This window comes from Stigmatopora nigra, chromosome 19 (assembly GCF_051989575.1).
Source record: "Stigmatopora nigra isolate UIUO_SnigA chromosome 19, RoL_Snig_1.1, whole genome shotgun sequence".
In the NCBI taxonomy this organism is placed as follows: Eukaryota; Metazoa; Chordata; class Actinopteri; order Syngnathiformes; family Syngnathidae; genus Stigmatopora; species Stigmatopora nigra.
The window spans coordinates 1,697,005-1,710,304 of NC_135526.1; the positions used below are offsets into that span (position 1 = coordinate 1,697,005).

Genomic DNA, 13,300 nt, shown 5'->3' on the forward strand with positions numbered 1-13,300 from the left:
CCTGCGGTGTCAACATAGTCCACAAAACGTATGGAAATATGTCAAGAGATAAACTGCAAATACCGAAAAACCTGATTCAAGATGAATAAAGTTAAACCCTTTCTTAGGACACTCATTACTATGTTAAAATGCTTGACCAAGACTCTATCAGTAATTTTCCATCTGTCCCCATCAATGAGGTCATAACTACATATTCATAAGATTCAGATCTTACCGTTTTCAGGGTGCTCGCTTTCTCCGATGCTCCCATCTGGAGTGGTCCGTTCATAGTGCTCTTCGGGCAGGGTCAAGGGTCCCATACGAGGGCCAGATGACGACTTGCTACTGGGGGTCTCGGATTCATCCAGACCGCTGTCATAGTAACTGTGCTGAGAGTTATCCTGCAGGTCCTGCACTGGGTTAGCGGTGGAGAAGGTCACTCGCCGATGGGGGTGCTTTAAAAAAGAGACACATACGGTAGACACGGGTTATATTTTTATTATTTTCCTTCGCTTATCCATTTGTTGGAGGGTCCGCTGAGAGATGCAACAGGTTGTATGCTCCCAGTCACAGATGAAATACACTTTATAGAGAAAAGTATTGTTCTATTTCGCTACGACACCTACAGGAACTGAAAGTGGAAGACAATATCGAGTTGTGGTCCCCCCGGTGGTCATAACCAACCTTCTCTTACCGGAAGATTTTACGAAAAGGTTTTGTAAGGGCTGGCAAAGAAGAGAGGTCTGTCGGAACTTGTGATTGATTAGTTAATTTAGGGGAGTGTGGCGCAATACTTGACCCGGTGATGTATTTGGAAATATTGTCGAATGTTTCTCTCTCGAAGGAATTATGCTTTATTAGATTGTGGCACTATATTAAAGGACACGCTCTGTGTGTTATAGTGTTCCAGCACAGCAGTAGATGTAGAGATTATTCTAGGAAGCATACATTATTAAAGAGGAACCGCCATAAAAAAAAAAATGTAAATGCATTCTTATTTAAATGTGCTGGGAAATAATGTTTCCAGTTTTAATATGTAATTAGAGAGGAATTAGTACCTGGTTTATCATCGACTGCTGGATATTGGACACTGGCTGTAGCGCATTGCAGGTATTGTATAGGTTTTTCTATTTCGTTCTTGTTTTTGGATCTCTTTAAAATCACCATTTTTACGTCCTTGTAAAGTTTAACAAAGCGTAAAGGCTAGGAAATATGATGGTGATTTTGCGGTGAATAAATTCGTAACTGATGAGCACATTTAGAAATTAATGGTAAAAAACTATTCAAATGAAAATGAAGCAGAAAGAATTTGGTGTTATGAGCCCCCAATAGCACGTTCCAGTTAATAATGAATAAAAGGGCATTGATAAACAGATAATATTAAAAAAGTAAACATAAAAAGAATAATTGCTGTTGTATTATTTCTACCAATGGGCAAAATTCACATTTACTCTTTGTACATATTGATTTGAATGGAAAAATATAAACATAAATAAGAGAATACTTACTGTATTTTCAGGACTATAAGGCGCACCGCATTATAAGGCGCCCTGTCTGTTTTGGAGAAAATTTAAGACTTTAAAATGCGCCTTACAGTTGTGAAAATACGGTAAGTATTCTCTTATTTATGTTTATATTTTTTTAACTTCTAATTTCCTTAAATTTTCTCCAAAATAGACCAATGTGATGCGCCTTATATATGGAAAAACATTAAAATGTGACATATATTGAGGGTAAGTCATAGTTTGCTAATTTAGAATGAACAAAAACTCTGTCTTTGGATTGGTCATTTGGCGACGTTAATGACAAACTTAATGCATTGAAAAGAATTTACAAGACCAATTGAGATACTTGCTATTTCCTCATTACATGCGGTTGAGATTAACGAAAAGGATAAAGGAACAAAACACATGAATTGAAAGTGCAGATGGAATCTCCAAATCAATGGCTCGAGGAGGAATAACGCCGCACACAATAAATCATTCAAGATCACACCCGTTATCAAATGGAATGGATTGTAAATACAGTTAGGGGAGCATTAAATTCTTTCTTGTAAAAAGATCCGATTACTAATGACGCTGACCAGCAACAGAAAGAGCATCCCGCGTACCGCACGTGTAATCAAAACTCCCCGCCCCCATGCACGTCTACGTCTCTGGACGTGGTCCCGAAAAGCGCCGAGACGGCAGAAAAGAGCTCAGCCCCGGTCTGGATCGATACTAAGGCTTCTCCGCTTTCCGCCATGTAAACGGCTTTTCTGGCAAATGTAATCACGTAAAACGTCATGCTTTTAGCTGCGTACCTAGCACGTATGGAGATAATGCTTTTAGAGTGTTGCTAAGTGCTACCGACATTGGGTCCCTAATGAAGTTAAAGCGGGAAAAACATTTTTTTTTTTGCAGGCCATCCCAACTACGTTTTATGGATTGAACCGAAGCTCATTTTTTAAACGGTATTTGAGTTGGCGTGCATCGCGTTTTTGGCTGCAAGACGTGATGCAAAGTCCGTTTATTGAATATATTGTGGAGTATAGAGCTGTTTTTGGCGTATTTTGATATTATAGTAAGTTTTTAACAGAAGAAGTGAAGGATTTTTGGATAAAAATGGCTCCTTGTAGTCCTTATGATTTGTATGTCTTGCATACAAATGGTAAGGACTACAAGGAGTCATTGTTCGAGAAAAGGGACTCATAAAAACAGATATAATTATTCCTTCAATGTTGTATATAGTTAACAGTTTTTTTTTCAATGATAATGATAAGCAGCAATTCCTCAAGAGGTAAAAATCTGTGTTTTAATGTTTATTTTTTAGTGTGTGATGTCAACGTGACACTGTGAGTTCAGGTCTACTTTAACGGATTCAAACGTGTCCTGGTGTTGGTTGGAATTTCAGAGTGAAGTGAAAGACTGTTAAAAATAGGTTGAAACGTGTTAAAGTGAATGTGAATTGAACTCTAGTGTTGTTTTCATCCAAGGAATCAACCATAGGCCTATGAGAATTTAACATATAAAAGCCATTTAAAAAGCAACAGTCAAACTAAAGGATGTAGTAAATGTTTAAAAACAATAATCCACAATTTTAACTCTCCAAAAAGAATTAAATTCACCAAAACTGAAGGAATATGTTGGACTCCAACATGCAAGTTCTTATTTAACACCACCAAAAAATTCCTTTTAACACCTTCTGCTCTGATTGGTTATAAACACTCGAAAAGGGTTGAAATTAACACCATGGGAACTCTTTCTTAACACTGCTCATTTTGCCAATCAATGCAGCTATTTTCATCCATCTGCTGCGAATTGGAAAAAAAATCATCACCAGTAGACCCCAAGCCGCGTCAATGGAGAAAAAAAATACCAGGTCAATAGCACTATTCTCCAACAAAATCATTCAAAGTAGCTAAAAACAAAATCTCTTATTTTCTACAACAATAACAACCCTATCCTAACATTCCCAACATTACATCCCTTTACCAAAATACTTTAGTTATTGCGATATGCTCCAATCAAATCCCATTTCAGCGGCGCGCACTTAACACGATGCTCCGGCTCAGTGACTATTCCAATGCGTATGTAGCATTTAGTTGTTCAAATATGGCTTCTTATTTAAACTTCTCCTCAAGGCTTCACTCCAAAGAGTCAGCATGTTTCCAGGGTATGATAACAAGCAAAAGGCTGCCCGAGATGGAGATGGGGGGGTGAGATAGATTCTCTTTTTTTAAGACGGAGCACAAATCCGTTGCCAGGCCTCGGGGGGCTGCAGGGATGTGGCAAGACATAAGGATTGGAATAGGAGGCCAATCGGGAGGAGAGACTTGGTCAGGCAGACAAAGGCAATACTTTGTCTTCAGGGGACGAGCAGAAGGATTGAATTCTGGGAGACTGCGGGCGCTCACGGGGGATTGTTTAGACGGTCCGACTCGCTATGGGACCCAGATGGAAAGAAGGGACATTTAAGATGACAACTGCGCAGTCCTTCCGTCCAAAAAGTCTGGGACGGATGAATGAAGTCCAAGTGATTTTATTAAAGGCCTACAAACCAGATTTTGCAACAATGTATACTATCTCCCTAATAGCCTGATGTACATTTCTTTCATGGTCATATACTGTTATGATTTTACAGCAAGGAAGAAGAAGGGTGTCTTTGTAAAGACATATTTGGAAGTGGTAATAAATGGCAGTCATGCTCAGCCTCCTACATGGTAATATTTAGAGGTTTTTTTTCTTTATTTTACTCCCCTTTGTTCTGTTTTTTACCAAAAAAAGGAGAATGATTACTATTATTAAACTACTATACAAAAAAATACATGTTTCTAAACAGGCGAAAAACTGGAATTGGAAAATTGCAAGTTCCTGAATTATTGTTTTAGTGATCTTATCAACTATGAAAATAGATTGACTAATGGATTACTCATTTAATGTTCTGCAGTTCAATTTTGACACTGTCCGACCCTCCTTCTTGACGACAAAGACCAATTTGGCTTCCAAAAGAAAGCATTTGAGTGTAGCTTACGTTGATTTGCCCCACTGGACCCGAATGGGACATTTGGGGGGCCCCCATCCCCCCATTCCCGCCTTCACAGTGCTTCCCCACTGCAGCAACTTTTGAAATCACAGCGCTCGCTATCTGACACCACTTTGCAGTTAGGTGGCCTGTCACTCAGCCAAGCCTCACTTATTGCCAAAAGTGAGCAGGCGCTACTTATGCAGATGCCAAAGCATTTTCATCAACTCCATCACTTATTTTTTTATTTTGGATTTTTTTTCTACTTTCTGCAGTCTTGGGGGAGGTAGACTTAGCATTATAATAGCCCACGTACGTCCATGGCAGTAACTGGCAGTATACATCACTCATGCTCATCGCCTCATCTAAACCACCACTGGCACACACACTGTAAAAATAAAATAATAAACATCCAAAAAGTGGAGCTGATTTAAAGTTTCAACTAAGCACAAGTCAAAACTTTTTGTCACTACCTTGTACATTATCATTTAAAAAGTTTATATATATCTACATCTATATATATATATATATATATATATATATATATATATATATATATATATATATATATATATATATATATATATATATATATATATATATATATATATATATATATATATATATATATATATATATATATATATATATATATATATATATATATATATATATATATATATATATATATATATATGTATATATCTATGTCTATCTATATCTATATCTATGTCAAATTACATTGGCCAATCACTGCCATCCATTGCGTGCAATGACTAATATTGTAAATCATTACCTGTATATTTTCTCCTTATGAGTAAAAAAAGAATTTCCTCAAATATAATGCAAGATTAACCAATAGTAAACGACGCAAGTATTATTGCAAAAACAGCCAGCGAGTCCTAATAAAATAAAATTAGGCAAGTGAGAAGGTGCAATGAGGCAGGCAAGATGGTGGTCGCTGCGCTCCTCCACAAAAGAGGACCTTATCACTTTTACAGGGTTATATGATAGATTTCAAAGCAAAATGGGAAGAAAAAAAACAAGTTAAATTATTGCGCTTTGTCGTTCAATGTGCACCGACCGAAACTGGTGGCCAGTCATTTCCGAGTGAATCATAGCCATGCGTCACTCTGCTTTTGTGAAATGTCTTTCCTGCCCATGTTGGAGGAAACCACTGTCGTCTCCGTACCCCCCACCATATGAAAAATTCAATTTAAAAGGGTGACACAAAGAATGGCGCCAGGCCGATTTTCATTCCCTCTCACGGCGAGATATGATGTTATATTGTGAGGAGGGAGCGATGCCAATCGTACGGCGGAGGAATTCCTTCATAATTCAATTCCATTTTCTCCAAATCCCAGTGGCCACTTCTTCTGCCAACGTGGGGAGGCCTGATAGAGTCAAACGGGGCGGGTTACGGACTAAGAAGGAATTAGAGAGACGGCTGATTGAGAATGAAACCACGGGGAAAGTCACATCTAATTCCACCAGATCAGCTAAAAGAGAAAAGTGAAGTAGAAGAAGACAACATTGTCTTTTAATGACGACCATTTAAACCATTGTGGATCAATCCAATTACATACATTCACTTTTATATGAATTGCTGGACTTTTTCTTAATAACTAAAACCATTTGTCGAGATACTAGAGACTATTTGGAATTATCAGAACACAATATGCACAAATAAATGGATTATAATCCCAATAAACAAACTCATTGTCCACCATATTGACTCCCAACCCAGAAAAATCAAACCTGGTATTCTCCTCTCACTTACAAGTCACTTTCTATTAACTTCCATATAATTTAAAATCCCTCCACTTGGATCTATCAACAAGTAGATCCATTTTTAATTAGGTTACAATATTTAAGGGTCTCCATAACTTCCTTGCGACAAAGATGACTCCGACACCCCCTGATCTAATCCCCTAAAGACTGTGGGTGTTACAGAAAAAAATAAATGCATACACAAACACTTTTTGTTTGAATTCCACCATGTCCTCCATTTACATCCCTTCTACTACTGTCTTGTCTTCGTTTAGCCACATCTACACACACAAACATACACACACATACACACACACAGAGTTGTTGTTGCTTTTTTTTTGTAGGTGCAATAGCTCGGAGCAGTGTGGAATTGGAGTCTTCAAAGAGTCTTGGATTATCAAAGAGACACAGCTACCAGAAAAACTAGGGGACACGCCGCAGAGGGGGGAGGGAAAGAACATAAGCAAGAGGAGGGGAGAGACGAAGAGTGCAGGGGAGTCAGCATGAGTTTGGGGAGAGGATGAAGCGATCAGACAGGGGAAGAGGAAAGGGAGGTGGATAAAGACCACAAGTCCCTTTTGTTCAACTACGATGTTTTAATGGAGAGAAGGAGGGAAAAACAACAGCGGGAGTGAATGCATTAAAAATAAAAAAATGGAAAAGAAAAACTATAACGTGGGCCTTAACGTGATCGGACATTTGGTCGCCGGGCGTTTGGTCGCCGGTCTTTTGGTCGCCGGTCAAATGTACTTAGATATTAAACAGTACTTAGATATTAAACTATCTCTTAGGTATTAAACTATATCTCTTAGATATTAAGCTCTCTCTATTGAATGTAATTTTGAGAGCTGGTTTCAACAGTAAACTCTCTGTCACCATTTGACCGGCGACCAAAAGACCGGCGACCAAAAGACCGGCGACCAAAAGACCGGCGACCAAAAGACCGGTGACCAAAAGACTGGTGACCAAAAGGGACCAAAAGACCGGCGACCAAAAGACCGGCGACCAAAAGACCGTCGACCAAAAGACCGGCGACCAAAAGACCGTCAACCAAAAGACCGGCGAGCAAAAGACCGGCGACCAAAAGACCGTCGACCAAAAGACCGTCGACCAAAAGACCGTCGACCAAAAGACCGTCGACCAAAAGACCGGCAACCAAACGTCCAGCGACAAAACGTCCGAGCCCCTTAATGATGTAGAATAGGCAAGACTGATTTCCCCATCCAGGTCAGCATCTATTCTTACAGTGGCCTCGGAAAAATGAGAATTTCATTTCACTGGAAGCGGCGGCCTTGAAATACCATAATGTTGTTACAGTAAAATCAAGTATTACGGGCGGCGGAACCCGCCGAGTGTGAATATAGCTGCCACGTCCAATGACAAATCGGAGCGTTCACGCCATTGCGCGTGACAGGATGTGGGAGTGCTGCCGTGAATGCATCACCCCATGACAAAAAGCTCTTCGTCAGCCCCTCTGTCCCGTGATGAGCTATGGCTGTCTAGTCTCCATTACAAGGACGCGTCTCGCCACAAAACGCCTTTCAAGGCAGTCGGGGTGAAATAGTATTGGGCTTGGGGAGCTGCGGGACGTCATTTTCTGATGCTTAAGGGGAAATATGTGCCTACAAGAGCAGCTCGCTTTGAAAAAAATTGTTACACTATACAGATTTTAACTCATTGGCTTTCCATTGAAGACGATGGACGACCGATCCATTTGGATAGGGAGCGATTATCCGATCGATTGGACACCCATTGCGGTCAATGGTATAAAAATATGTACATTTGCTGCCAGTCATGAAAGTACAATGGATTGGACGTCTATGAGCACAAAGGATGAACGTGATTGGACATCTGAAGAATGCATTGGGGTATACGTTGTTTTTTTGTGGATTCGTGGGAAAAAAATGTACCAGAAAATCCATAAAAACTATAATCCACACAAGAAGCCGGGGATTGAACCCTTGATGCAATAACTGCGAGCCAGATATGTTAACCACTACACCACCGTACCACAAATATATATATATAAGCAATCACATTGATGATAACAACAAAACTGATTAGAATTAACAATCTAAATGAGATAATTTAATCAAATTAATGTATTCATTAACAAAAATCAATATAGATCTATTTTTAAAACCTATTTTTGAAGTCATAATTTCATATAAAAGAAGAAAGTATGGTGCAATATGGCTGTGATGTTTCAATAATGAGCCAGTTTAAGTGAAACCACATTGTGGTACGTAAAAAAAACCCAAGGAAAATAGATTAATTTACATTTCTTCTGACAAAATGAAATGAGATGATGAAAAGTGGTAGACAAGTAGAAAATGCTTTGGTGTCAAGGGAGATTGCTGCTGTCAGCTTTTGGAAAATGGAGAAAGGATCAGTGGGAAAACCTAATTGGGAAGAGGATAGGATTAACATTTTGATTAGCTTTTGGGTAAAGACATTCAATACTCCCCCTTTTTATGTGACCTTCATTTTCTTAAAATGATGCCACCAAACGTTCTGATGCAAGTTAAAAGAACTACAGATGATATTAGATTAGAGTGATACCATTGTCAAAAAACAACCAAAAAACAATGTCTTTTGACTAAAAAACTGTACTCATGTCGTCAATAAAAAAAAAACGACTGAGTCCAAAAGATGAGTTGCTTACAAACCCTCACACAAACACACCATTTTTGAAATAATACAGCCCCGGATATGTATTTCCAATTGGAATTCAGGCCCTGACAAGCAAGACCATAAAAGCTACTATTATTAGAAATGCCTATATACCAATAGGCCTACACACACATACACACAGTGCATAAGAGTGACTCACGTGGAGACAATATAAGAGAGGCTGAAAAACGAAATTTGAAGCATGGTTGAAGGATTTTCATGCCTTCGCACCAATCCAATTACGTTCCAGTTCAAACAAAACCTAAGTGTATGCATGCTTCTCGCCCAGATGCCGCAGCGATAGATATTAACTCTGACGATGGCAACTTGGAGAGGCAATAAGGTATCCAGCAGGGAGAGGATATTGAGGATTAATTTCTCTCTCCTTTACATCTCATTTGCTTCTTTTTTGTTTCTTTTGGCTACCTTTTGTCATCTTTAAATCTTCCCACTTTAACGCAAGGTTGTCCAAGTTCTCTATGTTACACTTACTGACCAGTTCTCCCACTTTAAATGGTTTGGCCATCTTTTATTGAGGAACAAAAATCACAAAGACTTGGAAAAACATGAACATTTTAGTTATGGTGGTCCACAAAATGTGATATCAATGTGCTTACCAGACAATTACTATCTTAAGACTGTTATTTTTTTATAGAGATAAGAAAGACTGGTTATAATAACATTCTAAAGTTGACCAATAAAGCACATTTTTTTCCTCCCTCCTCTGTCAAAATGTCCAACGCCCCACATCTGTTTAATGAGTACCCCGCAAAGGGTTAAATCGATGGACTAGGGCCTTTTTTTCCATGCGTGACTGCAAATTTCCAGTGAAAATTCCAACAGTAGAGAAAGAAATGGCAAAACCAGGCAGAAAAACAACTTGTCAATCATCAGATGAGGAGATGAAGCCATTAGAGCGAGTTGTTTTGTCGGCTTAGTTTGTGGCCTTTTGAGATCAGGGGGAAAAAAAGCGAGTGGCGTTTTTGCAAATCATCACAGAAAAGCCACAGAGCGCAAACACGGATGCGTCATTGTCTTTGCGCTAATTAATTTCTACTTTACCGCCCGGAATCATTTCCAATCCTCCCAAAAAACAAAACACAACTACCATCCTTCGTCTTAATGAACACAAATCGCCTCGGATTTCTTAACCACAGCAAAGCAGATATACGATTATTAATAACGCATTTATGTCCGAAAAAAAATGAAATACTATATCAAGACATCTAAAGCGGACTGCCTTGAGCAGACCAAAAAGAAGGCGCTCTCATTTTGGGAAGAAAAAAAAATGGAGAAGATCAGAGAGTGTCTTTGCAAAGGGGGGGATAGACTACACCCAGTTGATACAGATATGGTATGATATTGATGACAGATTTGATTAATCTTCTGATGATATTTTGGCGGAGTCTTTCAAAGTGGGCTTTAGACAAAGCCCCAAAGCAAAAGCATGGAGCGTGAATGCGCCATTGCCGTCTGCTTTCAGAGCTCATTTGAGTCAAAAGTGACATATTTATGGCTCATTGTGTCGTATCGTAGACATCATAGTACGAGCACCATGAACCATTTAAATACTCAGGGCCATGCTGTCAGATCCGGTTATTAACGTAGGTCTGAAAGAAGACGAGCTCAACTTGAGTTCCAGAAGAAAAAAGACCAAAAAAAGAGAAAAAATAAACTCCATAACATCATGTCAGTGCATTTTGTAGTGCGAGCTGTTTTGATGAAGATATCTACTTAACAAAAAAAACAATGTTGTTAAACGGAAATGTTCGCGACAAGAAATGCGGGTGCCGTTTACGGGTCGTAAAGTTAGATCTGGCTACACAATTGCCAATGTTTTCATTAAAAAGTAAAGGTTAAGAGGAGCACCTCAGAAGTGTGTAATGATCCTTTTGCGTGCACCGATTCAGAGTTGCTTGGCAACAGAAGCCGAGCAGGGCGGTCAATTAAGGTGTCGGATGGAATATATTTGGAAATGTAAAAAAATATATAAACGTGGATTTATTAGGAATCCTTATAGTGCAGTATTCCGCAAAAAAAAAATATGAAGGGAAGACAATCCATTGAAAAATGGCAGCCATTCCATTGGACATTTATAGTTGTCAATGACTTATTTGTTATAAAATTCATAAACATAAAAATTATTAGCCATTAGGTATTTCTTCCATCAATATTTTTTTAATTAAAAATATAATTAAACAATAGAGGAAAAAATAATGATTTTTTTATTGTATGCTGTGATTAGTGATGACTACAAACCTAATTTATCAAGAAATAATTATGTGTTAGTACACAAGCAGTACTGAACTGGAGTATATTTGAACAAATAGACCGCTTAGTGAAGCTTATTAAACTGTAAAATCTATAAATAATAAACCAAGTAGGACTATAATGTACTGGGTACAAAGATGAGGGGAAAAAATGAGGTTTATAGTCCAAAAATGTGTATACTTTAGATATTAAGGCACACGAAATGGGATTATTTCTTAATAAATGCAGTGCTACACACATACGACATCGACAGGTAGACTACAATAGCCCCGGATATTCCCACGTTACCTTTGTCCACTGAATTATTGATTCATCCCGCTGATACTTGAAGACACATTTCTCATTTGAGTATGACAACCGAGAACCGTAGGCTATGTAGTAGAAGTAGTAGTACTATCCCTTCAAAATATGTTAGTGTGATGAACACGAACTGCTTAGCTTTATGTATACACAAGAACAAGTTAAAGAATCTACTTCTATTATTCCCTGCTAAACAAACTTTGTATTTACAACCCGGGACCCAAATAAGCATCTAATGGAATGGCAGATTGGGCACGAAGCCAGCCATCACGTGTACATCTTTAATACATCAAACCTCTTCAATCGGAGTTCCCCCTCTTCCGCCATGAACGTTGACAAAAACAATACAAAGTACACGGACAAAGTTTCATCTGCACCATGCACAATAAGACACGTAAATACTCGCAAGACTACGACTACGAACAAAGCGTGCCTTCTTCATCATGGTTAATACATCAAACAGCATTAGCTTGTGAGAATCCTGAAGCTTATGACAGCACACTATTCCCCGCAGCATCCGCAAACCTTCCTTATTGCCAAGAAAATCTCTTTTAGAGTGTTGGAGGAACCTGATACTAAAATATATTTCTACGTATAATGACTTTTGGAGAGCGACACTCTAGTCCAGGGGTGAGCAAACTTTTAGGCCCGGGGGCCAAATTGACTTTAAAATTTTGACAGATGGGCCGGGTCAGCACAAAATAGGATACATATAAAAAAGTGCATCCGTTAACAGTACATATGAAATATAAACAGAAAAAAGGACTAAAGTATAAACATACTCATCACTCATTCAAGTAAAAAGTATAAATTCACTATTTTTTTAAAGCAAATCAGCTCAAAATATGGTTGCAGATAAAGAGCGTTCAAATATATTGCTTTAAATTAATAAACCAAATGAATGTTGGCAAACCAATGTGATGAATTGAGTATATGTTGTTTATGTGATTCACTGCCATTGACAGTTATGGACATCAAATCCATTTTAACCGGGAAGACAGGCACTCTGTTATTAGGATTCATATTTCAATTTGACAGCAATCGCTCACGTGATCCTATGGAGGACATCTCGAAATAAAAACTGATTGATAGTCACAATGGACTTGACCTTGAAAAGTGTACAGTAACTTCTTCCCCCATCGAGGCCCTCAAGATGACTCTCATCTGTTTCCATGATTACGTGGCCAACAAGCGCATATTACAACACACTTGCTTGACCCAAGGATTTAGAAGTCAGTGGAAAGCATGGCTGCATAAAGCCACCAGCTCCATGACTTTAACATTTGATTCTCTTCCAAAGAGCAGAGGCTAAAATTAAATAGAGGGAAAAATGAAACTATGTTCTTGTGCATGTTGATAGCCCACTAGGCTGTTGATAGTAGGGCTTAAGTGCAGGGAGACTCGTATGTGATCCGCTATCCTGCAAATCCTCTAAAAGAGGATAAAGAGGTTTTCGAATCACATTTGAAGCACAGTATATTGCTGATAAATACAGATTGTAGGCTTTGACCCTGTCCATCAGCATACTGAAAGGCTCATTGCGACTACACGCTCTCAAAACAGACGTGATCTCTCACCACACACAAGCATTTTTCTTTGCTTAAATTTACCCCACAGCTTGTATGTACATATTCTAACATGTTCTGTTCTACCAAGTTTGATTTCAAGCCAGAAAACATGGTTCTACAGTACTGACAAAGAGGGTTCATATGTACTCTTAACGTATGCACTTTTTTTTATATGTATCCTATCTTGTGCTGACCTGGCCCATCTGTCAAAATTTTAAAGTCAATTTGGCCCTGGG

The 13,300-nt window shown here is 38.6% G+C and overlaps 1 protein-coding gene across 3 annotated transcripts in view; it reads right to left on the minus strand.

The window, feature by feature from the left end:
• pcdh1a (protocadherin 1a) overlaps positions 1-13,300 on the minus strand; it is a 68,462-nt gene that overhangs the window by 26,981 nt on the left and 28,181 nt on the right. For all 3 annotated transcript variants that reach the window (XR_013329822.1, XM_077740971.1, XM_077740970.1), the window contains exon 4: positions 215-434. Coding sequence is in view for 2 of the 3 variants with exons in the window: in XM_077740971.1 (XP_077597097.1) it covers positions 215-434 (220 nt within the window). In the remaining variant the exon portion in view is untranslated. The remainder of the gene's footprint in view (positions 1-214; positions 435-13,300) is intronic.